The following is a 27106-nucleotide window of genomic DNA, read 5'->3' as shown; positions in this document are numbered from 1 at the left end:
TTCAGTATATTTCAAAAGATGTCAAGATAACTTTCAAGGTTAAACTTTGAAATTTAATATATAGCAAACAAAATATAAACACTATACAGCTAAGGAAACAAATTGACAAAACATCAGTTCCAGACTGAGACGTATTTGCACCTCTTTGCACAAATGTGGGCACAAATTAGCTATCAAACACTCCAACAATGGTATATTTGTAATTGTTATTATCAATGTCTTGTATAAAAGTATAAAACAGCTTTGAGGCATTTTTGGGTGAAATTTAATTTACACTGCATAATATATCTGCTCCTCAAATGTATAATACACAATGTATGTTACCACCACATAAAAGGGAAACCTATTTCCAGGCCCATCTAAATTATATTTGCCCTAGACATCGATACAGTCTAATCCTGTACTTGGCCGGCAAAACAGGTCAAAAGTTAAAGGTCAGTCTAGTTGTGGGCCCCCCTAGCCCTCCTCTGCTGTGACTGCCTGCGTCGGTTAATAAGCTTAGTACTAACACGCAGTTTCCGCATGCGCAGCTGGCGCAGTCGGAGCTGCAGGTCTTTGGGAATCTTGCCTCCCTTGGCCAGGATCTCTCTCAGCCGCTGTTTTGGTGTCTTGGTAAGTTGGAAGTCGCAGATAGTAGGGTAATGCTCGTACTCGACCCTGCAACTTCGAGTGGCTGGGAAATATCCCTCTGCGGTCACTGTGACGTCATAGTCACCCGGGTTCAACAGACGCCAGAAGTCCCCATCAAAAGCTGAAAAAAGATATGAGTGTTATTTAAATGAGACCGTCTGTTTTTTTTTTCTATCCAAGTTATGCATATTTGTTTGATAGTTTTAATTGTTCTCAGAGTAGTACCTGATCTTATGTGATGGTCAATGTCATCCACTTTGATGATGGCATCAGCGATGCCGGCTTCAGTGTCTTTGTCCCTAACCACTCCTTTGATTCCTCTGTGCACCTGTTGACAAATATCGACAAATGGATTGATTGTATTGTTTTTAAGGACACATTCAGGTGTTCAGACATATCTGTGGTAGTGGTTGCGATATATTGTACCTGCTCCATGTAGACAAGGAGAGATTCTTTATTGTTCTCCCATTCTATAGGCAGCTCACTGGCATGAGGGAACTTATCACAGGACAGCTCTACGGTCACCTCAAAACAGTTGGTGTGTAGGTAACTGAAGTCATTCATACCTACAGATGAAAACACAGGTCACATGAAGCACACACCAACATACAAAAAGTTACTTTAAATTGTAATATTATTTCACAATATTAGCTGATACTGTATTTTTTAGTGTGTGTGTGTGTGTGCTTCATGTGACCATCTGTAGGTAAAAACAGGTCCACATTAAGCACACTCACACACACTAAAAATACAGTAACAGCTAATATTGTGAAATATTATTACAATTTAAAGTCGGGCTGTCAAACGATTAATCATGATTAATCACATCCAAAATAAAAGTTTGTGTTTACATAATATTTGTGTGTGCACTGTGTATAATTATTTTATATATATAAATACACACACATGCTTGTATATATTTAAGAAATATTTTCATGTATATACTGTATATAGATTTATATTACATATAAATATAAATAATATTCTTTTTCTTAAATATACATGCATGTGTGTGTATTTATATATATACGGAATAATTATACACAGTGCACCCACATATATTATGTAAACACAAACTTTTATTTTGGATGTGATTAATCACGATTAATCGTTTGACAGCCCTAATTTAAAGGAAAAATACATTGTATAAAATGTGCACAGATGTGAACTTTTATCTGCAAAGACTAAGTCCCTTGATGATCTCAAAAGCCACAACAGTGTTAATTTTGACAGCAAATTTTGATTTAGTTTTAGTCTTTTGACTAAAATGCAATTTAGTTTTAGCCATATTTTAGTCATCTGAATTGTTTTAGTTTTAGTCGACGAAATTCAATCTGATTTTAGTCGACTAAATCTACAGTAGATTTACTCGATTAGAATATAATGGGTTTAGTTAAATTGTAATGCATTCATTTAGAATTTAGAATAGAAGAATTGTATTTAGAAGAATTACCGAGAATTACGGAGGAATTACTAATAGAAGAATTATGGATAACCGTACCGAATAAAGCTCTTTTTTGCATCGTCTCTCTTATTCATATCTATATGTCTGTTCTACTCATTCTCCCAGACGTTCGCATTTTTTTACGTTTTATGATCAGCACGTTACAGTACAAATGTGCGCATCTACTACTTACTCAGGACATCAGTTCTGACTGGATCGCTTCCCAAATTCGTCTAGTTTTTATTTGTTGACGAAAATGTCAATAGATTTTCGTCACAGTTTTTGTCATTCAAAATGAGTTTTTATTTAGTTATCGTCTCATTTTCGTCTGTGAAAAAATGTCGTTGACGAATAATTTTCGTCAACGAAATTAACACTGAGCCACAAGAGCGGCAGTACTCACTGCCTGGTACGGTGTGCCAGTTCGCTCCATTAATAATGTTATTGTAACGAAGGAAGTCTTCATTGTGGCAGGGCCTTCGGTCTGGGTTGGACATCACATGGTTGGTGCTGGCGTAAACGGTGGCCAGCCAGCGGAAAAAGCTGTCATCGGGGGTGGGCGTGTGCTCTTTAGGGGCCCAGTCTCTGGTCATGTCAAACGGGTACGTGACCACCAGCTCTCCTCCATGCAGGTTAGCGCTGAGAACAAACGGTATAGTCTGCATCCAACTGATGACGGCTCTCGTTTCTGGAGACACCTTCAATATAAAGACAAGAATAATGGGATTTATTTAAAATATTATGGCCAAATTACACGTCGTTTAAAGGAAGGGTGTTTGTTTTAATCAGTGAGATCTCATATATGATCTACAGTCATAACTTACCAAAGCTTCTTCTGAAGTGTAGTGCTCTGGAATGGGAAAGTAGTGATTGATTAGTTTTGACTTGTCTGTTTCTAGCTCGATGGCGTCCCACATCACTGTGTTCAGATCTGCAAAGTTGTGATTCATGTCAATGCCTTCATAGCTATAGCGACCCAGTGCCCATCCGGCCAGCTCTGAACCCTGTAAAATAAAACACACGTGTTATGAGGCCGTTGATTAATTGATTGCTTGGTTTAAAATATTTAAAGGGGACATATCATGAAAATATGACTTTTTCCATGTTAAAAGGGATACTCCAATTTTTTTTTTTTGGAAATAGGCTCATTGTACAACTCCACCAGAGTCAAACATTTGGGTTTTACCATTTTCGAATCCATTTTCTGGTCTCGTTGACTTCCATAGTATATTTTTTTCCTACTATGGAAGTCAATCTGGTCATTTCTAAAATTTCAGATGAGTGAGATTATTCGTGTGTTTTGTAATTGTCAGAGTATCCAAAGCCCGTGTAATTGTTCGGCCGTCTTCTGAACATGGGCGGAGCAGCAGCTTATTTGCATTTAAAGGGTCACACAAAACCGGCGCGTTTTTTCTAACACCCAAAAAGGGACAAATTTGACGAGCTATAATAAATCATCAGGGGGGTATTTTCCCAAAACACTGAAAAAAATTGTACCGAATCCATACATTTGAACGGTAGTGTATTGGTAGAGAAACATTTTGAAAATGCCAGAATATCCCTTGATTTTCCCACTCTACCTTTTTGTAAGCCATTTCATAGCCATCTGGGTTCATCGAGGGCAGAAGATGGATGCGTGTCTCTTTGACTAGGTGAACTATGCGCTGATTTCCCCGTTTGTACTCCTGGCATATGTACTCCATCAGGTTGAGCAGTAGTTCCCTCCCGAGCACTTCGTTTCCATGCATCCCGGCCACATAGCGGAACTCAGGTTCACCTGCAGGGGGAGCCAAACTGTTTTTAGATTGTCGAGCTCTGTCACAGAAATTGGATTAGGTGTGTGCAGTTATTAGGAGTGTTATGGTACTTGGATATACAGATGTGTGGCTCTGTCCACCTCCTCTAGAGTGTGTGTCTGAAATCTGGCACCCTCTCTCTAGCAGCTCAGAGAGGCAGAAATCTCTGCTTGTCTGTTAAATGTTTTGTTTTCAAGTTAATTACTTTTTTTCATGATTTGTCGGGCATAATGTCTGTGGCTGACATTTTGTTTTAAAATGTAATGTTTTATATTAGTGGTTTTCTGGTGGGGAGAACAACATAGTCAAAAAGAAGAGCGTCTTAAATTTTAGGAAAGAGTCAAAGCTTTAACCTATACATTTTACATTTCAGAGGGAAAAAGATGACAAATTTGCCATCACGGCTTCAGCCATGGTATAAAAACACTCACACAGCAGCATTCTAGCAACTAGTTTTCTGTAATTTAATGCCAAGGAAATATAACTTAAACTATAGTGTTATAAATATACATCATTAAAAAAAAGAACATAAAAAACTTTGGATTTGCAATGGTAATAATAAATGTGGAAATGTGTCATCACAGTCTGTGAAAATGGTACGTAGCCTTGGACTTTAATGACACTAATTGGGGTGGATAATTAGAAAAAAGTTCAGTTTCTGATTATATTGTAGAAATGTCCTTTTTGCACCAGTATTTCCCACCATTGATTAATGTGTTTCGCAAACAACAGTGATTAATAGCTGGGATACAGAGAGAAATATTACCGTTTTAGTCTATTTTTTTATCAAAAATATTGTTTTTTTTAGCAAACGACAGTATTTGATATCTAGCAGACTGAGAGAAAGCATTCAGTAGTTTACCAATAGATATGTAAAATAAAATAAAAACTATTTTTAAATAGTGTAAAACTGAAAGTGGGGAAAAATGTGGTAGAACATGAGCTATAGATTTGAGAATGCTAATAAATAAGTAGCGTGCTAAAACATAAAAATGAATCTGTAGTCACCAGTTTCTGTCTCAGAAAAGCGGTACTTAAATTATATACAGAATAATGATAAAGAAGGATTCAGGGATTTGTGTCCTTTTTCAATTATAATATCATGATATTTAGGATACAATTCAGGATACAATGAAAAAAAAAAAAAACAAAAAAAACAGGCACATTTATTGTGCCATCTCTCAGAATTTTAAGCTAAAACAGGAAATAGCCTATATGTGCAGCTAAACTGCATCTGTGCATATCTAACCAAGCATGGTTGATTTATTTCTATAAATATTGATTCGGCTCTTGAGGAGCACAAGTTGTGTCTGTTTTGACAGTGAAGCAGAGCGTCGTTAGGAACAGGTCCTCGGTGAGGTTAAATCCCCCCTCCTCTTTCTCTGCAATATTTGGCTAACAGTTGACCCATTCAGTCTCAGCAATCTGGGTCTCGTTAGCCTTACTGAGAAAACAACACCCATCCCACGGAATTTCCAGAGGAGTAACTAACTGAACTTTGACCCCCACATGCAGACCACAACATTGATATGCCATTGATTTAAATTCAGACAGGAAACGCATGAGTCTGTCTGGAAACCCCCGAAACAACAAGCCAAAAAAGATGATATACCCATCAGCCAGGCTAGGAAATAATGAAAATGTCTCCTCTCCTGTGTAGAGCACAGCAGTCATGTTCTACAAAGAATCATTCTCCAAAGAATTATTTATTTATTTATCAGTAGCGTATACAATTTTCAAGACAGATGTGCCATGAAATCAAGTATCTTTTTGTACTTTTTAATATTGTTATTCATCTCTGAGCTTGTTGATTTGGTTTAAGGCATAGAACTTGAGGATTAAGGCTGCTTAAAAAGTGTTTGGTCACTGTTGCGCTTATTTTGTCTCTTTATATTTATATATCCAAACGGATTTGAAAAAATGAACGGTTCATTTAGATGGAGAATTGAATACGAAAGGACTGTCAATGTGTTTCAAAAAAGCACTGATTACAATAATGATATTTGGGTGTGTTATTCGACCTCAGACATCATGCGTGTGGCTTGTAACACTAGAGCACACAAATACACTTTTATATTGTTCCCATTTCATAAGCACAGCCAACATAAAGCTAATATATTTCCAAAGAGGCCATAACTTTTGGATTCTTGTAGGCTGGCTTTTCTCCACTGCACGTGTCCGGAGAGACTTTAGATTAATCAAGTCAAATTTCCTCTTAAACAGAATCGCCACATGCTTTGATCCACTCATGTGATTTTATAACACAGAGTGAGGTTATTTCTTCCCACTTTCCTTCTCTACTCTTTCTGAGGTCTGCCATGGCCTTCTGCGATTGCATCCCTGGCTCCAGCCTGCATTATGAGTGCTGGCAGGAGATGAGTAAACCACTGCCAGAGCTGGCAACCTCTCTCACTGAGGAACCAATTTCTAACCCACAGGCCAATGCAAACAACTAGAGTTGCCCAGTGTAAATAGAAAGGGCAAATCAGACTGAATGAGAGTGAGTGAAAGAGAGGCAGAGGGTTTTGGGCTCTGTTCCAATTGCTATCGTTACAGCATAAAAACTAATAACTGCGCCCATGTCGAATCCATGCCCAAAGAGCACCACAGACAACTCCACATACCCTTTGTTGTCACATGTTCATTTAGTTCAATATATTTTACCATGTTTAAATCCATTCCGGAATTCCACAGATTTTCCCAACAAAATTTGCATTGAAAATTGAAAAGTCTATATATTCCACCTGGGTATTTTACAAAACATTAGAATCCTATAGCTTGAAGAGGTCTGGTGTCATTTCACCTTAATTTTTTAAAAATATTATTATAATTTTTTTATCAGACACGTTGAAAGGATTGTTTTTATCCAATAAAAGGTTGCATTATTTAAAAGCAGTTAAAAACGTATTATTTTTTGAATTTATCCTAAATGTTTGCAATTTAAATGATCCAGGTTAATGCATGATTAAACACTGTATAGTTAGTGGTAGGCTAACTTGTGTTGGGACTCAAACTCACCCAGCTCATGTTTGCCTGGATTGTCTGAGATCTCCATCACATACAGTTTAAGGCCCATGTAGCTTTTGCCAATGCTGTAAATGCGGGTGATATCAGGACACATCTCGTTCACAGACTTCATGAGCTGAAAGACAAATGACGATCAACTCTTTCACAGCTTATTCTTACATAATGTACATCAAGGACACATCAATTCAAAGTGATAGTAAAGATATTTACAATGTAACAAAAGCATTCATCAATTCATTAATCATTATCCCGAATTTTCCACAAAAACATTAATTAGCACAACCGTTTTCAACATTTGTAATAATATTAAATGTTTCTTGAGCAGCAAATCAGAATATTAGAATGATTTCTGAAGGATCATGTGACACTGAATACTCGAAAAATCGGATGTGCATCAATTTTCGCAAATTTTCAAATAGAAAATTATTCTAAATTGTAATAATATTTCTCAATATTTCTGATTTTAATATATTTTTGTTTAAACAAATGCATGCAGCCTTCTTTCAAGAGACTTCTTTCAATAACATTAAAATCGTACTGACCCCAAATTTCTGAAATATGACAGCACAGGAAACAAGCATCCAGGACTGGAGAATAAACTAAAACATTCCTTCCATTTATCTTTCTGTATATAAATGTGGTTATTGCTACCTGCCCGCAGGCTTGTGTTAATGTAGACACTGTTGCATGATGGTGGTCAGACTGACCGCAAGTGATCCGCAAAGCAGCTCACATACTGACGTGAAAATCTGGGAAAATGTTTGTTTTCTAGCCAGGGCTGATTTTTAGATCATGCAGTCATCCATCTCTGTCCATCTGCGGTGGATTGTTATAGCATGTTCTCATTTTAAAGAGCAATTTATGAATCATAATTCTCCTTTAATTAGCAAAACAATACTTCATTTTATATATATATATATATATATATACTGTATATATATATATATAGGTATTGTTAAAATGTCAGTATGTCAGTGGGTTGCACCATTTCATGCTGACTAGCAACAACAAAATAAGAGAAGAAAAGGCTCCATCTTCCTCACCTTCCTCATCTCTTTGTAGTTATGATGTCTGAAGTCCAGTTTGTCCTTGGTGCCTTCCTCAGCTTGCCAAGGGTAGATATTGTTTGGATCTTAAAACACGATGTACAGTTAATGAATATTATGTTTTATATATACGTATATCTATCTATATATCTATCTATCTATATATCTATCTATATATATATATATATATATATATATATATATATATATATATTATAATATTATTACATTATTATTACATAATATATGAATATTATGATAAATATTAGTGTCAACACCGATGAACGTTAACGTGCAAACTGCAGGTTTGTTGTCTGCTGGTTTAAATGCTCAAGCTCTTTTAAAGCTTAATGGATTCTGATTGGCTGTCAATGTTTTTATCGTTCATCAGCTCCTCAAAAAATCAGAGTGATTCCAATGACATCGTTCCTCTGTTGTCGTGTGGACTCTATCCCTATCATTATAGTTAATGTCCTTGGTGTGAAGGGGCCTTTACTGTGGCCATTTTTGATTTTCAGTAGTACATTGTTATCATTTACTTATGTAACCAGCCCCCAACAAGGATGCTAAACACAACAGTCTCTAGTGTTTATGATGTGTAAAAGAAAGACCTTCCATATGTGAGATCAGTGAAAGGTTTGTTTTTGGCATACCTGGCAGCTCACAGCCCATGATTTCAGCTCTCAGGCAGATGGTCCCATTCTTAAACCAGGTCTGAGGGTTAATACGTATGTATTGTGCCACTGCTGGTTTGGGCAAAATGGCCAAGACGGACGTTTCGGTGTCCTTGTTCCCCTCAAACACCTGTTAGCATACAAGATCACTTCTGGTGAGTGATCCTATTGATGTGATCCAAGTGACATTTGCCAGTGGCAGCTGGCACAGTCGATGTCCAAGGAGGGCACACGAGAGGCTGGCACGGTTCAGTCCGCAGTGGGCAGGCTATTCTTTTCAAAAGAGCCGCTTAACCCAGCCAACTGCTGCCAGCGCCTGCCTCCAACCTTTGTTAGTATAAAAGAGACTGTGCCAGCTGGAAACTGAATGGATATAATGATGTCACAAAGATACTGAGGCTAATATACACCAGCAGTGGTGAATGGCACAACCTAGTGACTGGAAAAGGGGCATATTTTAGGTGATTTCTGTTAAAGGTGCAATGTGTAATAATTTGGAGTATTTTTTAATAGAAATGCAATACGACATCCATAACAATGTTTTCAGCGGTGTAATGTTTTTATTACTTTAGAATTAGACATTTATATCTACGTAACCGCGGGCATCATGTGAATGTGGCACTGAAGATTGGAGTAATATCTGCTGAAAATTCAGTCACAGGAATAAATAACATTTTAAAGCATATTACAATTTTAAACTTTCTTTTAAATTCTATTAACACAATTTAATTCTATTCCACAATATTACTGTTTTACTGTATTTGTCATCAAATAAATCTGGTCTTGGTGAGCAAAAGAGACTTCTTTCAAATTTTTTTTGGTTTTATTTTATTTTTATAGTTGATAACAAATAGAACAACATACCGCCTCTTCTGACCCGTTCATGCATGGCTTCCATTTAATGCTGTCATTGCTAACCTGAACTTTGTAGGTTTCTACATAGTCCCAGCTACAAAATAAGAGAGACATTGTTATTATTGCAATTTACCATTTTGTTTTATTTATGATATTATGGTAGAGACTGATATGAAGTACCTCCATATAGAGCTGCGACCCTGTAGTATCACTGCTGTGAACCGTGTAAGCTTCTTGGCATCTACCTGTAACCATTGGTTCTGATCTTTATACTGGGCACACCAAGCTCCGTCATAGATGTCCCCATCCTCCACACCAGACTGCAATAGAAAAACGATGAAACGATGGTTATTTTAATATAAACACCAAAAACTGCCAAATATGCTGATGAATATACATAATTGATGCTATATTGATGATGTCATGCATTTACACTACCGTTCAAAAGTTTGAGGTCGGTAAGATTTTTTTTTTTTTTATGTTTTTGAAAGACTCTAATTGCTATGCCTGCATTTTAAAGGGATACTCCACTTTTTTGGACATAGGCTCATTTTACAACTCCCCCAGAGTTAAACAGTTGAGTTTTACCGATTTCGAATCCATTCAGCCGATTGTCTGATATTTCGAAGAATATCAGTAACCAGACAGTTTTTGGTCTCATTGACTTCCATAGTAGGAAAAAAATATACTATGGAAGTTAATGAGACCAGAAACTGTCTGTTTACTGATATTCTTCGAAATATCTGAAAATCAGCTGAATACATTCGAAAATGGTAAAACCCAACTGTTAAACTCTGGGGGAGTTGTAAAATGAGCCTTTTTCCAAAAAAAGTGGAGTATCCCTTTAAAAATAAATAAAAAATACAATAAAATAGTAATATTGTGAAATATTATTACACTTTAAAATAACTCATATTTAATACTTCATATATTTTAAAATGTAATTTATTCTGGTGATGGCAAATCTGAATTTTCATCATTATTACGCCACTTTTCAGTGTCACATGATCCTTCAGAAATCATTCTAATATGCTGATTTAGTGTTCAGGAAACATAACATTTCTTAATATCATCAATGTTGAAAACAGTTATTTCAGTGGAAAGTGTGATGCATTTTCGTCAGGATTCTTTGATGAATATAAAGTTCAAAAGCACAGCATTTATTTTATTTATTAAAACAGATCATCTTTTGCGACATTATGGCTTTACTGCCACTTTTGATCAATTTAATGTGTCCTTGCTGAATAAAATTAATAACTTTTTTCCAAAACCAACAATAACTGACCCTTACTGAACCCAAACTTTTGGGCAATAGTTTGTGTTTATGAATACAGAATAAATATGAGGTGCATTCTGCGGTGTGGCCCACCTGTATGTTGAGTCGGCCCCTGTGTGGCCCCAGGCCCATGCGCTTATAAGAGGAGGCTTGAATCTGTGAGTCCTTAACTTTCAACGACTCCAGACCCAAAGGAGGACACTCTGAGAAGGCAAAGAGATATGAAGAAGTGGAAAGGAAATAGAGAAGATTTTGAGAGCAGAAGCATCACAGCATTTGTCCCTCATATTTTTGAGCCAATCAATTTTGAATGCAATTTATCAAAAACATTTTAGTAAAATCAGTCCATGATATTTGACAGTCGATGCAGCTGCAGGGCAGACAGGAAACTGTTGTTTTGAGGAGTTCAGCTTGTCCCTTCCACTTTCCAAATACTTTCTCTATTTTCTTTTTTTTTTTTTGTCCTGTGTTTTTTGAAGCCTTTAGGATCTGCAAACTGCTATTCCATTGTGTGACAAACCCTGCACAAATGATTGAGATGGACGTGGCCTATAATTTAACTTTATGCTGTCTTCAAATGCACCTGTGAAACTATACAAGTCAGGTGTCCATTATAAAGTCAAGCATACAACATAACGTGGAGCTTCCTAAACAAAACAAATAGATTATATTGTGGGCAATAAACTTAAATAACTACATCTGAATTCAAAATGATGAAAAACATTTCTATCACTTATTATACATGGTATCAACAAATACTATATGCAAACCATGGGACCATACAGAATTGCTTTCCACTCACTGGTCTCTAGATTATAGATATATTATATGACATCATATCATCTATATTATAGATCAGTGTTTTCAACCACATTTCAAGTAGAAACACCCCTTCCAACACCACAACTCATCAACTTGCTCTTTTGCATCGCTCTTTTTATGCAAGTTTAAATATTCTCTTTACTAACTTATTTTTTATATGTAGATCTCCCAGTTAACCTTGTGAACTGTTTAATGAGCAAAAAGCTTGGATAGCATTTCCAGAAATATCTTGTTGAACTGGTTTGCGTTATAGCAGCCGTTATTATGCCTGTTGCATCCAAACTTTTGTATCGGGACATCATGTAAAAGCAATCAGGCTCTCAGTGAGAAAAATGCACATCTAGTTCTTGTGGGTGAGTCAGTCTGATGGTTTGCAGAGTCAGCATTCCTTACCAAATCATCTGAAAGTGGGGAGATTTCCTGGCACTGATGGTGTTTAGATGGCCCAAATACTGACATGGACTACTGTTGCCCTTTAAGTTGTTTTATACTCCAAGTGGACAGAAAGCAGTTGTGGAGTTAAATGCCACTGGTTCATCTTTAAGAGGTGTATGGAGAGGTCTGGATGGCCTTCTTACACAACCACCTCCCCCTAAAAATCAGCTAAAACACCCCAATTCTGCAGGACATAAAAGAAGTTGAAAAGATGAGCTGTTGCTTGAGACGCTTCATTGACGATTTGTTCTTGAATGTGTCTGTCTTCATAATAAATGCTTATATTTCTAGCAGACGTTTTGTACACATGCTCATTTTAGTCAACTTGATACAACATGCGGTAGCCTATGGCCAAAACTCTCATAATTCAATTTCTGACCATAGAATTCCTGAAGTTGAATCATGCTTTTCCGCTCAGTGGTTTGTTTGCTTAGTGGGGAAAACCAGTTCACTGACTGAGTGACCCAACTGGAAACAGGAAATGGACTATTAGAACAGTGTTTGAATTAGGTCAGAATTATGTAACAATGCTTGCAAGCAAATTTATAAACTGATATTCTGGAAGTTTTTGTTTTTCTTTTGTTTGATGATGCATATATGTATAGATTGATGGATGGATGGTTGATGATGGATGGGTGGGTGCATAGATAGACTGATAGATGTGTGATGCATATATACAGTAATGGATGGATCACATTTTGTTACTTACCAAATACCGGTGGTTCTTCACTTTCTTTTTTATGCCAAACTCTCCGTTCCACGTTTTTATCAATGTTTTCATTCAGGTCCTCTGTGTGGAAGTGCACTGGGCTGGTCGTCGTCCTTGTGGCTGTTACTGTTGGCTTCACTGTTGTTGGTTTCAGGGCTTTCGTGCTCACCTCAGTCCATTTCAAGGTGGGCTTCAGAGTTGTCGAGGGTTTCTTTGACTTCAATGGCTTAACTGTAGTGGATTTCAGAGCTCTGGTGGTCGCGTGGGTCTGCTTGGGTTTAAATGTAGTGGTTTTCAGAGTTTTGGTGCTACCCTCAGTGGGTTTCAGAGGTCTGGTGGTCGCCTGGGTTTGCTTGGGTTTAAATGTCGTGGTTTTCAGAGATTTGGTGCTACCCTCAGTGGGTTTCAGAGGTCTGGAAGTCGCATCAGTGGATTTGATCGTCTTGGAGAATCTGCTTATCTTAGTAGGTGAGATGTTTGCATAAGTGCCGGTTCTCGCACTTCCAGTTGCAGATGTTGTCCGAGTGTTATTCAAATTATGTGATTTTTTAAGAGAATGTGAATTAGTGACTCCTCCAACTAAAACAACAATAAAAGTTAACAAAGATAAAAGTATAACGGTTGGTGCCATGGTTCACTCACTGTTTACTCCCCACTACAGTAAAATATCCCCCAGAAATGCTGCTGTATCCGAACGCATGAACCCCGTAATGTTGAAAAATCACGCGCCACTCGAGTTGCTAAGCAAATGTAAGACCATATTACTGTGAATAGAAGGAGAGAGAGAGTTTGAGGGGGATTTTTTTTTTTGATTTGCTGATTTTCTGTCATTGCGGGTTTTTTCTCACCAAACGAACGAGTTCGTTTAAAAACACATTTTGAGCATAAAGCCATGTACACCGACAGGTATAGGCTATATTGTTTTAACGCCATTGCTTATGTCATTTCTTACCATTTTCCACTCTAAAAATGTTGAAGGATTGTAGGCTACTTCCAGTTAATTGTAGCAGCGCGCCATCTAGTTGTTGGTTTTCAGTGTATATGTCTATGGTTTTCAATAAAGACTCAGAATACTTATTATTCAGCCAAACGCACAGAACACATGCTTTTAGACACCACCTAGACGTTTTATGTCTATTATCTAACATAAAGTTTACCTATTATGAAGAAGTCAAAGCATATTTAAAATGACCAACAACATCGTAGCCTTTTTAGTTGTGTCTGTGTGTGTCCTAGTTAAAATTTAATTGGACCCCGCACTCACAAAAAATTACATTTCCTTAATATTTTCGACGTCAGAGAAAATCATCATTTGAACGCCTTCTTCAGCGGTGAGGGAAGTAAGTAATATTTATGTATTACAATTTATCAATTGTATATTTAATTAGAATTTTCTATGAATTTTGCCATAGGCCTACTTTATATATATATATATATATATATATATATATATATATATATATATATATATATATATCCCTGTGCTACATTTTATTTATTTATTTTTTGTACATTTTTTTGCAAACCCCCAAATAAAATTAATACAAAATAAAAGATCAAACAGCGTGTAGCAATGCAGATTTTCATCTTCTTTCACTAACCGTTTGTAAATAAGAGTTTCGGCACATAGGAAGACTTTCAAGAAACTTCCATTTGTAAAATTCATGGTCAGAATTTATTTGTCAGGAATGACAACAATGTCGTCATGTTTTCTTTATTATTATTATTATTATTATTATGAACGAATAGCAAAGTAACGTAGCCTATCCAATTTCAAACATGACGCACAACAACACTTTCACCTAAAATTAGTAAAAAATATATAATTACCTCAAACCTTCCACTAGATGGCGACAAAACACTGTATATTTTTTAAAGTGACATGAAGGTTGAATGCTTAAAATACGAGGGCTGATATTGTGGAGAGTTTTTTTTTTTTAAGAAAATATTTTAGAAAAATAAATAAACGAATAAAATGCTTAAACAGCCCTGATCAATTAAATACAATAAAATGTTGTTTTTTTTATGCATGGAAAGATGTTATTTGTACTTGTGACTCATGGCTTTCATGTCCAAATTGAGCTCTCCTCAGCTTTACCATACCATATACTGTAGTAACGAGGTTAGAGACCACATCATCACCATCAATTATTAATGCATTATGCGCATCAATAAACTTCATACAACCATTTCAGAAATGTGAAAAACAGACAAACATTTCTGAGCATTTAAAGCAGTTTAGCATTTTATGATCTATCAATTATTGAATGTGTTGTTTTCATCTTTTCTTTTAGTAATGCTTGGTCTAGATTCTCTTTTTCATATAAATATTTTAGAGTGTCTTTTAACATTATAAATTAATTTAGTGGCATTATGCATTGAAGGTTAATAAACTCAAGAGGATGGAAATATGTATTATTTGATTATATAGGCCTAGTGCTTTTTTTTTATTTTGAAGGCATATGTATTAGGCTAGTATCTGCACAGAACTAAAATGTATTAAGGTTTATGCGCTGGAGGGTGTAGTTTCCTGAAAAATTCAATTTACCCCTTTCTCTCTCCCCCTCTCTCTCTAACACATGCACACACCGGATGTGAGAAAAAACATGAAGTTTGCATGGAAATTCCTTTCCTCAACCTGTCAGTTTCCCCCTGTACCACCTACAGTGAGGAGTGAAATGTCAACGCTTAATAGGAAACTTAACACTGCGAAATATTCATAACCTGCTCCACTCCTTAAATATATATGTGCTATAGTGTCTGTTGTGCTGTTATGCTGTCTAGATAGGTGTTAACATGAATTCATTGTACACTGTCTGAGCCGAGGTCATCTTTACGCTTTACTAGTGTATGTGAACTATTCATGTCAAAGGGATATATTTGTCAGGTGGCTGATGGTCTTATGTATGAAACTGGATTAGTAGGAACGGCAATGCAAATGCTCAACACATTCCCATCCCAAGGCGTCATCTAACTGACAATTTTGACCATGCTTCAATATCCGACGCTTTAGACACCTTTTAGCGTATCCTAGGTCGTCATCTTACTAACGCTAAAGGTAAAGCGTCAGTTAGATGACGCGGGTAGGTTTAGGTCTGTGGTAGCCTATGGTAAGGGTTAGACGCGATCCTAGGGCGTCATATGACTGCTTGCCTAAAGCGTCAGATATGAAGCATGGTCAAAATGCGAAAATGAGAATGGGCTGAAATGCTTTTTGCTCCTGTCGGTCTGCTTGGCAATAGTTGTTGTGATTATCGCTCTATAAATTGAGTAACTAATTAGACTTTGATTGTACTGATCAATTAAATAATTAAACAAGGATCTAAGCAATTATATATGTATATCAGACATTAAAATCTTTAATATATATATATATATATATATATATTAAAGACTTATATAGGCCTATATATTTATATATACGTGTGTGTGTAGGTGTGTGTAACAATTTGAAATTATTCCATTTAATATAATATATATCAGTCTTACATTGATGAGAAAATATAAAATTAAGTACGATTTATGTGTGTGTAAATATATATATATGAAGAGTTCAGAAGCAAAAGCCTCTAAATGCCATTTGAAATTTTCTTCTTTAATGATGATTTTTTATCAAATTTGTATATTTAAGTTCAGTAATTTCACTTAAATAACAATTAATAGGTAATTATCATTGCCATTTAAGTGAAATTACTGAACTTAAATATACAAGTTTGATAAAAATTATCATTAAAGAAGAAAATATCAAATGGCATTTAGAGGCTTTTGCATCTGAACTCTTCATATACAGATTTTTTTTTTCGATTTTTAATGTAAAATATATATTTAAAAGAAATATTATTCATCATACACACACATAATTATGCCTTGTTCCTTGCACTCTTCAGCCGGTCTGCTTGTAAGTTCTGAAGTCATGAGAGTTTCATTAGGAGTAGGTCTAACTGTGTGTGTGTGTCCATCCTGTACAGTGACCCAGCAGCGGTTGTGTGAGAGCTAGCTGCATGCCGCTCCTTTAATGACCTATGAGAGCTGTGGACCCAGACCATACACAGGGAACCTGAGAACCTGCTGAGCAACTTCTGTTGATCTAAGCCAGGTGAGGGGCCCACACTCCAGTCTGCAACACACACACACACACATACAGAGAGAGAGAGAGCTGGGCACAAGACTTTGAGTGTGTGTATGGGGAGTTTTATGGCACGATTGTTGTTTGAATTATTGATAGTTCACTCTCTGATCAGTTCTTGTACATTTTATGATTCACACCAAGTGAGTTTGTGTGTTAAAGATGTCAGATTCAGTTCTGCATCTTAACATCTGTAATGGTAGTTATGTGTGAATTGAAAAGTCAACGTTCTGTCTAATAAAACTACACTCAGCCACAAAGTATCAGTGAAGTTTTTCTCCAATGTGAATACGATTTTGAGGAAACACACTGTGTGCTCTCATTTCAGTTTACTGTACCACTCAAATCAACCACAATTTCACTAAGACAGCAGGTGAGCTGCATCAATTCACAGGAGTCCGTCATAGACCTCCACAGCTTGAGAAATTGAACCTTTCAACGGGAGGACCTAAAACCAGAGATTTGAACAACAGCAATTAAAACACAGGACACACTCGGTGAGTAAAGTGCATTCAGATGTTTCTTTCATGGTCTTGTACAGCTTTATTTTTTTTTTCTGGGATCCGCTCAATGTGTCCTCTCATTACCGCGGTGTACTACCTGAACGCTACAGGAATTCAGAATTATAAATATTAATTCTTCCCCTCCCCCTGAAAATCTAACGGCATGCTATACCGCACTGCTCAATTATTGATTTCCAGCAGGCTTATAAAAGTATCGAAACTCGGGATTGTTCAGAAGAATTTGGGAAGTAAATTCTAAAAAATGTAATTTGGTTTAATTATTCATTCTCATTATTTAAATGCATTTATTTGACATATTTATTTTAATATTATCATATATCTTTTATATAGCATGGGATGTTTCTCAGACAAAATAATGCACGATTGTGCATGTCAATTTATGCTAATTTGGCATTTGTGTTTATTATTTAACGAAAGCCTTTGAAGTCAAAATCTTGCTAAAATTTGCATTGCATAATCGAGATTAATAGGGTAAATACATCTGGTGTGCTTTAGTGAAACGGAAGCTGCGATCAGCAGGTGGCAAAGCTTCCCAAGACATCACGTTATGGCATCAACATGCTGCAGTTTCCACTTTGAGAATTAAAAAGTTGTAATCTTATGTCTAGCGGAGCTTTTTTCTGGTAAATGTCAAGTTGACCATATGTAAAAATCGACGAGAAAAAAGTTTAACCCGCCGTAAAACTTTTTCTTCCCTCGACTTCCCCTGACTCATCCGAAAAGAATACATGGATGAAATCCCCTCCCAAGGCATTCCCCCTTCCATGAACAATAAATGTAGAGGTGTCATGTAATATTGATGGGCTCAGCTGATGATCTCCTGACGACCCCAGTTTGGTCCCTCTCATGTTGTATAAAATATGGATGATTCTTGTCCCCTTCCTGCCCCCGCCCCCTCAGCATCCCATAATGCATGTGTGATGTTCTGCTGGGCTCACTCGCACAAAAACACACACCTGGCTGCAAGAGCACAGAATGATGGGATATATAAGCACGATCTCCTATGGTGAAGACCAGCTCTGAGGTTTCTCTTTTATTTCAATTCCAAGTCTGGAAATTCTTCATTTTCCCCTCCTGTTGTACATTATGCACCTTACGTTCCCCACTCATGCACTTCTAGCAATCTCTTAGCTATCATTAGTGACATTCAACCTTTCCTCTTCAACTCTCTACCTGTTCACCCGCATCTGTTCTTTTGTCATTTTTATCCTTCTCTATCGTTCCTCCTTCCGTCGTTCTCATTAACACCCCGGCCCTGATAGATGTAGAGAGGTGGCCTACTGCTCCTTGAGAGTCTCTCCCGGGTTGCCCGTGCAGCCCTGGCACCCCGTGTTCCTCTCCTCAGACTCGGGGCCCGTGCCATCTGCCTGTCACTTCCACCGCTGGGCGCTGGGAGTCCGTGTGATGAGGCAGCTCAGTCTCTTCTGCTGCATGAAACCAGCTCATGCTGCGGCTGCTGGAACTTTTCAGCCGGTAGATAAACTGAAAGTTAACTTTTTAAGTTTATTAAACAATCTTATGTTTAAATAGAAGTTATGACGTCGCTTTGTAGGACAGCCCGGGAGTTAGCGGCGCGTGTGTTCATTCGATCGAAAAGCTATGCATTTTCCCCATTGACTTTTGGAAAATCGCAAAAAATAAGATCTGCGTTCAACAAAGAGTTGTGACCCTTACATGAAGATAATCTTTACAAGTTAATCCAAAATGTATACATTTTGAAGCCTATATAAAGTAAAAAGAAACACAAGCAGACACAATAAAGTTTAAAAAACCACAAGCAGGTTATAACTGGTGTGTTTTATGTCATAGATCAAAACATGAACATTTTTAGAGGCTTTGTTCACCACAGACCTTATTTCAGGCGATTTAATTTAGCAAAAACTCGTTAAAAAACCCATAGGCTTTAGGGCAAGGGAACCGGGAGTGCTAAAATGCTAATTCTTCGGCACTCTATAAATGCTGATAACTTCGGCACTCTATATAAGAAATCATTTTGAATTTATTCGCTCAAACATTTAATTAATTCATAAATGTTTTCTGCAATAGTGTCTTTGCGCAATTTATTACCTCCAGTATGCTTTAGGATTTTGCATTTGCTAATATATGTAAATATACACTATCTTGCAAAAGTTTGGGGCAAGGAACAAAAACAATAAAAAGAAAGTCATATTTTTATTCAGGAAAGAGGCATTAAATTGATCAAAAGTGACAGGAAAGATGTTTGCATTTCAAATGAATGCTGTTCTTTTGAGCGTCCTATTCATCAGCAAATCTTGACAAAGAGTATCACAATTTAGGCCTACACAAATTTTCAATTTTACAAAAATTCTGTCATTAATTACTCACCCTCATCCGTCCTTCGGATGAGACTTTAAACCGAGGTCCTGACTCTCTGTGGTCATTAAAAATCCCAGGATGTCCTTCAGAAAAAGAGTAGGGGTTTAACCCCGGCATTCTGGCCAGATTTACTCCCATTGGCCTCTGTCCATCCTAATCATCCCCATATTATATATGATTGGCCGCATCACTCTGTCTCCTCTCCACCAATAAGCTGGTGTGTGGTGGGCGTTCTGGAGCACAATGGCTGCCGTCGCATCATCCAGGTGGATGTTGCAAATTCGTGCTACCTAGAAAAGTGCTATATAAATGTAACAAATTATTATTATTATATTTCATTTCAAACCTGTAAGACTTTTGTTCATCTTGGAACACAAATGAAGACATTTTTTAATGAAGTCCCTCCAGCTACGCAACTACCACTTTGAAGCTTCAAAAAGTTGAAAAAGTGAATTATTGTGTTACACATCAAGCAGGTTCGGTTGAGCTTCTGTTTATCTTTGCTGATCAATGTTTATGTGTGAATAAAAGTCTAAATTCAACCCAATCTGTTCATCATTTAAAGTAATAAAGTATCTTCATAAAATTTTGACTGGTCCATTTATATGGATTAGTTTTATGATCTCTTAATAAACTTTTTGAAGCCTCAAAGTGGTAGTTGTGTAGTTGTCAATGGAGGGACAAAAAGCTCTCAGATTTCATCAAAAAGATATTAATTTTGTTTCGAAGATGACAGAAAGTCTTACTGGTTTGGAACGACAAGAGGGTGAGTAATTGATGACAGAATTTTTATTTTTGGGTGAACTATCCCTTTAAGCAGCACTGTTTTTAACATTGATAAAATAACTTTTTTAAACACCAAATCAGCATATTACAATAATTTCTAAAGGATCTTGTGACAATGAAGACTGCTGAAAATCAATAAATTACATTCTAAAATATATAACAATAGTAAACAGGTTGAAATTGTAATAATATTTCACATTATTAATGCTTTACTGTATTTTTGGTCAAATAAATGCAGTCTTGGTGGTGAACATAAGAGACTTCATTCAAAAACATTTGAAAAATCTTTCCACCGCCAAAACTTTCAAATGTAAATCTGAATATTCTCATTGAATATATCATTGAACTAGCCAGTGTTGCTGTGTCTTACCGGTTGCAGGATGCCCAAACAAACATGTTTTGAGTTCACTCTTAGAAGAAAAGGTTAGAACCTTAAAAGGTTCCATCAGCACTAGGTATTTGGAACCCCTAAAAGGTTCTATACAGAACACTTTTAAAGGGTTCAATAATAAGTACCCTTCAGGGTTCTATGTAACCAGGAAAAAGGTTCTATATGTAACCTTTTGGGTTCATTCATTATCATTTGTTTTGTCCTTTCCGGATTAAATGTTTCATATTATTGACAAACATCAAGACCCTAAAATGCATTTATGAATGCATGTGAAAGATATGGGGGTTAGAAAATGTATATATTTATATCATTTTATGTAGTTAATCAATATCACACGAAGAGTGCCATTTTAGGTTTTTTTCAGTTTTGCTTTTATAGCATAAAAGGTTCTTTGGAGTTGAGTAAAGAACCCTATGCTTCATATATAGAACCCCAATGAACCCTTTTTTCTAAGAGTGTTGACAGCGCAACCTTCAGACGGCTTACTTTGAATATTAAACCAGGATATAAGAAAGTATTTTAACATTTAGCAGTTATAAATGATTAAAAAACGGCTGTTGTGATAAAGGAATATTTGTTTTTGTTTACAAATTGTACCAAAAAAAAATGCGCCTTACTTTGAATGTTTGTCTGGCATGGAAAATGTAATTAACAAACCATGTTTGTGCCAACTTGAGCAGGCAATATGCTGTTTACCTAAACCACTATCTGAGCAGAGAAAACAAATATTTCTAGTTGAGAGAGGCGCTGAAAGTCCCACAGGGGAGACTGGAGCTGTGTTCTCTTCAGCACGATACCTCTGCTCGAGAGCATAAGAAGGCAGGACTTGTTTTGAGTGTGTGGACGAGAGGAGAATGTGTGTTACCAGCCAGTTATTGTTGCGCAGCCAAAAGACAAAACCAGGATAGGCAAATCCGACACATGCACGCAAGTAAACGCCGTATGCGCACTTGTGTCCACCCTTTTTCCCAGCTTTCCCTGTACTTGCTGGCTGAGTCTAATTCAGTGTCATGTTCCGGGGAAGCCCAGATTGTGAACTAGCTCCTTCCCTGTGTGTTATTTATTGGGTGGGCAGTGAGTTGCTGTCTCCTTATTTACACCAAATTGCTTCTCCAGATGTTTTTTTGGGAAGAAATCCCCCACCCCTCCCAATGCCTCCCTCTCACTGCCCCCCACCTCTCTTTGTCCAGATGGAAATGATTTTTTTGTGTGAAGGGATCTCTAATCCCTTTCTTTACAGGGCTATTTTCCACCACATTGTGATAGGAAACTTTGGATGAGCCGAAGAGAAAAGCTCAAGGTTAAGGCAAAGTCTTGTCAACGGGAAACAATCTCTTCCTCTGGTTGTTAAATAAAGCCTACTACGTGCATCTTTTTTTTTTATTGCTTGGTGTGTGACCCAGTGAAAGCTGCTCGGCCTGGTGTAGATGTATAATGAGCTTTTGTGCTCAATGGTTCTCCCTCACTTTCACATTAGTTCCTCTCAGCCAGTGTTGTGGAGAGCGCAGCACGGGGAAATGGACTGTGAGAACGCTAACCAGATGGCTTAGATCCCAAAAGCCCACGGGAATGAGGCAAAGTTCCGGACTAAGCTAAATCAGTGTACCTAGACTTCAACGGCAGATACACATATTGTTTGAGAAAAATAATAAGGGATCGTAAAGATTCAAGAGAATGTATTTGGAGTCATCAAATTGAATACAAACATGCAGCAAAATGCAGAAACTAGCACTTTTTGAGTAATGACCATGAACAGGTCCCTTAGATGTGAGGGTTTAAATTTTCTGATGCCACAAACCCCAAAATATGATGATCTTCTTGTGAGGGACACCTTCCTAAAATATAAAGCCATCTATAAAGACCCATTTGTAAAACAAATAGGTACAATTATGTCTAAAATATTAACTGGAAACTGTTTACTTTCTATTAAGTCAACTCTCTTTTGTGATATGTTATACCAATATAAAATACATGTATTGTATAATATCACTGTAAAAAATATTTTCATGATTTGTAATCACATTTTTTTCTTTTGTCAAATCAACTTAGATAATTTATGTAGTTCAGATAACATTAATAAAATATTTTAATTTCTGGTGATTAAATTAATCGCCTTCATTGTATTAACTCATTTTTTTCCATTTCAATGAACTTAAAATTTTAAGGCAACCAGGTTACTTTTTTTTTTTAAGTTAAACCAACAATATTTTTATGTATATGTAACATTTTTCTTGTATTTTTTTTTCATGATTTCTGACTGGTGTTTGAAAAGCAAGATTGAAATGCCAATAATGTAAAGTCAGTAAATATAAACAATTATTTTAATACAGAAGTTTTATTCATTTTTCTCTGAACATTTCCACAGCCACCCTATTGCACCCCCTTGTGGCCCCCCTTGAAAACCCCAGTTTCAGTCTATGGTGTGTCCTTCAATCTAATTGTAGGACGGTCTAAGAGGTGATGATGAACCGTTTTCATGCTCTCACCTGGGTGCCCGCTTTACTTTTTCTTGTCTCCATGTGTCATCTTGATAAATACAGTAACAGCCTGCACGTCTAAAATGAAAATGGTGGGTTTTGTATGACTGAAACATCAATCAAACTCTCAAAAAGTCATAAATCTTTAAATCTGTGATATACTTTTTCTTTTCTTCAAGGATAGACAATTGGTGCTAAAACTTATCCGATTTTATACCACAGATAAAAGACCATTTACTTCTCCTGAAATCAAATAGGACATTTCTCTGGTGAGCAGTAAGAAGCATTGTTCTAAAACGATAAGGCACAGATTCGTCTGTAGATCTCCGGCGAGGTCCGTGGGGGTGGGAGGTAGAGGGATGAAGGGGGGGAACGGCAGATTGATGAAGAGCTGAAGTGGGTCCCTGGGTGACACACGCTCCACTCCACAATATTAAAAACTCCCACATGTTTTTGGGGAGGCAAAATTGCCCTTGCTGGAACGCTGGTGTATTTTTTTTCCCAGTAATGAGCAGCATTTGTTTTATCTTGATAGATGGGACGTTGAGGAGAATTCATATCATCACAAAACTGTGAAACTGCCTTACATTTATGCCTGGGTGCCCCATTGATCGTTGCTGAAGGACATCTTGACAATTACGCAAGGGACACCTTCAAGAGGACTGTTCGAAGCCGACCACGACACAATGAGGATTCCTTGCGTGGTTTTTGGGGGTGGCTGCAAAGAACGATGTGGAGTAGGAGTTTAGTCTTGCAACCTGTTACTTTTGCTACCGTTTGCCAACTTTAACAAACATTAAAGGGTTCGTTCACCCAAAATTGAAAATTCTGTCAGCATTTACTCACCCTCATGTTGTTCCAACCCCGTAAGACCTTCGTTCATCTTCGGGACACAAATTAAGATATTTTTGATGAAATGTGAGAGCTGGATCACTCTAGTACTACACCATAGGCTTCTTGAGGGATTGAAACTTGCCGGCCTCGAAAAGTTATTAAAGACATTGTTAAAATAGTCCAAGTGACTTCAGTGGCTCAATTTTAACTTTATCAAGCGACGAGAATAATTTTTGTGCGCAAAAACGACTTTATTTCAACTATTTACTTCCTTCTCTATGGGCCTCTAGTCAGTTAACGCTTTAGTCCTCTAGTCAATCACACGTAGGCTCACTATATGCCGACGCTGGTCATGTGTGTGATGCGTGTGACGTACAACAACAACAGATCATACGCTGTTAAATTAGTAACCTGACTCGAGGAAGAGAGAGAAGTAAATTAATAGTTGAAATAAAGTCGATTTTAGTCTTCGATTTTAGAAATTAAAGTCGTTTATTTTTTTATTTTTTTTTTTGCACACAAAAAGTGAGGGTGAGTAAATATTGAGAGAATTTTTTAGTTTTGGGTGAACTAACCCTTTAAAACAGAAAATATTTAACAAAACCTATTCAAAATGTTAATAAAAACTCAAATGATAATAAAATAATCCTGTTTTCTCGTTGGCGTCTCACTCAAAAGACTTCAAACGGCCTGTCCAAGGAAAGGCACGTGCAACAGAGTACTCAGAAGTTATAAAAAACATCTTTAGTTTGTGGCGCTCTCACTTATGTCACTTTTGATTGTTGTTTAAGTTTTCCAGACACAAGCCGCTCCACACTTTCATCCTAAAGACTAAACAAGGCCACTAACTGGACTTGGCCCAATGCATCAAAGTGACTCTATTACAATGACAGCAAGACTAGATCACTCCCCGACCCTCTCATGGCTTGCACTCGCACCCTCCTCCTTCTCCACAGGATGTAAATGGCTGATTAAATGAATTAATGTAAGGTTTCTTTCATACATGCCCCAGTAATATTGAAGCCATTACGGTCCTCTCCGGAGTTGGCATGGTCAGCGCTTAGTGCTTAATGTCTTCCACGTTGAGCTTATTAATCTAAACAGTGCAGCACAGCTGGTCTGGATCGAGCGTTCCCGAGCAGCGAAAGCAGTGGCGGCGACGACGACAACCTCACATCTGAACCGCTGCCATATGTGGCTGGGCCTGTGGAAATGCTAACTGGCTTGTGTTAGTTTCTACACTTAATTCTGACCACTCCTGGTGAGTATAGGCTTTCACAGAGGCCTTTATTGAGACCACTTCCAACTGTAAAGCCACACTGGGATACGCCGTTCCTCCATGGGTTCTTGCCCAAAAAAATAAACCACAGAGCCACTGATTTACATAGCTGTGACTCCCACTACCGACCACCTCAAACTACTTTGCGCCGAAACATTTAAAGTCTTACTACCATAAATGTGTTTGAGTCTTACAGGGAATAAATGAATTAGAAGTGACTTGTTTATTGAGTGTATGGCAATGTGTTGATTTCAACCCAGTCGTGACATGTGGCAAACATCAACGCTGCTTTTCTCTGATGAGAAGAGTTGGGAAGATGATAGCATTCACAAGAACGGACTGAAATGATGGTGTTGTGGATGACCTGTACAGCTTAGAGCTTTTTATAATTGTCCAATTACAAACATTGACACTTTTGAATATCGTTTAAATCAAGCAGGGATGAGTTTATGTTGGACAATGAGATTGGAATGTAGATTTCTTCACAACCTAAACCTCTCTTCAACTTTTTAATTAACAGATGAGAGATGACCTGAAATTATGCTGAGAAGTGGGAACTGAAATGTTTCAAACTGAATTCGATCAGCACTCCTGTAAAAGTAAGTAAAACTTTATTTATGTAGCAGCTCTTAGCAAAGTTTACAAAGCGCTTTTCAAAAGACAACTTCTTGGAATTGCAACTTAATGTGTAATAATCTGACATTATATCACAATTACACCTTTCTCAGAGTTACAATTGTTTATATGTTCAATTAAAGTATGGAAGCCCATTTAAATCTAAGGGTTAATACAAATCAGTTGGGAAGTTTTGTTTAATAGCTCACAATAAACTGTGGTACACTGTGTAACTCTTGGCCCTCTAGCTGTTAAAAAAACAAAACTACATGCATTTTGTTGAAAATCATCACGGAAGAACATTGTTTTGGTTCAAGGTGTCTTTATTGGTAAATTTGATCAATTTTACTTCAAGTCTTCAATGCGAGACGCCCAGTTTTTCAGCTAGGCTCAAAACTAGGGTAGAAAACAGCCTATTACTTAATCATTTTGATGTTTTTGAATGTAAAAACCAAGCGAACGTCATAAGTTGACCTCGGACAACAATATAATAAAATTTAAAAAGCCATATCATGACCCCTTTAAAACTGATCATACGATCATGCGACGACTCCTCGTTGCTTTGTCGACTACATGCTACTTCTTGTCTCAATGACGCATGCGGTGGCCGCGGTGCAACACTGATGGCTGGTGTTGTGACGCTGTGCGGAGAAACAGAGCTGAGGCTGGGTCCAAACGCAGTGTAGCTTTATTAAACAAACTTAAAACAAGACACTAGAAGCAAGACTCGAGAGACGTGAAAGCACCAACGTAACACACATAAATTCAATAACCAACAAAGACAGGGCAGAAACACAGGGCTTAAATCAGGTGAACTAAACAAGATGATAAAACACAGGTGCATGAAATAAACCATAATCAGTCCAGGGTAAAACATGAAAGAAACAATAACCTAGGAAGGAGTGCCCCCCAAAGGCTCAAGCGGGCACTCCAGCCGCAGATCGTCACATAACCCCCCCTCTAAGGAGCGGCTTCCAGACGCTCCTAGAACGATCCAGGCGGGGGGCAGAGTGAAGGTGATCC

The 27106-nt window shown here is 37.2% G+C and overlaps 1 protein-coding gene and 1 long non-coding RNA gene across 2 annotated transcripts; one reads left to right on the top strand and one right to left on the bottom strand.

The window, feature by feature from the left end:
• Positions 1-242: 242 nt before the first annotated feature.
• cpxm1b (carboxypeptidase X, M14 family member 1b) lies at positions 243-13456 on the bottom strand. Its single transcript, XM_039649108.2, has 13 exons — positions 12715-13456; positions 10842-10951; positions 9653-9792; positions 9482-9566; positions 8597-8747; positions 7941-8029; positions 6889-7012; positions 3655-3851; positions 2899-3078; positions 2478-2772; positions 1057-1196; positions 856-958; positions 243-751 (listed from the first exon to the last, which is right to left on the bottom strand). The coding sequence occupies exons 1-13, from the start codon at positions 13343-13345 to the stop codon at positions 441-443; spliced, it is 2556 nt and encodes an 851-aa protein (XP_039505042.2). The 5' UTR covers positions 13346-13456; the 3' UTR covers positions 243-440.
• Positions 13457-16682: 3226 nt separating this feature from the next.
• LOC120461029 (uncharacterized) lies at positions 16683-26068 on the top strand. The gene is made up of 3 exons (XR_005618080.2): positions 16683-16810; positions 17169-17337; positions 25989-26068. It is a non-coding gene; the product is annotated as an uncharacterized LOC120461029 (long non-coding RNA).
• The last annotated feature ends 1038 nt before the right edge of the window (positions 26069-27106 follow it).

This window comes from Pimephales promelas, chromosome 9, assembly GCF_988280905.1.
Source record: "Pimephales promelas chromosome 9, fPimPro1.hap1.1, whole genome shotgun sequence".
NCBI classification, from domain to species: domain Eukaryota; kingdom Metazoa; phylum Chordata; class Actinopteri; order Cypriniformes; family Leuciscidae; genus Pimephales; species Pimephales promelas.
Note: the sequence above shows the minus strand (reverse complement) of the source record. Positions and strands in the feature narration are given on the sequence as shown.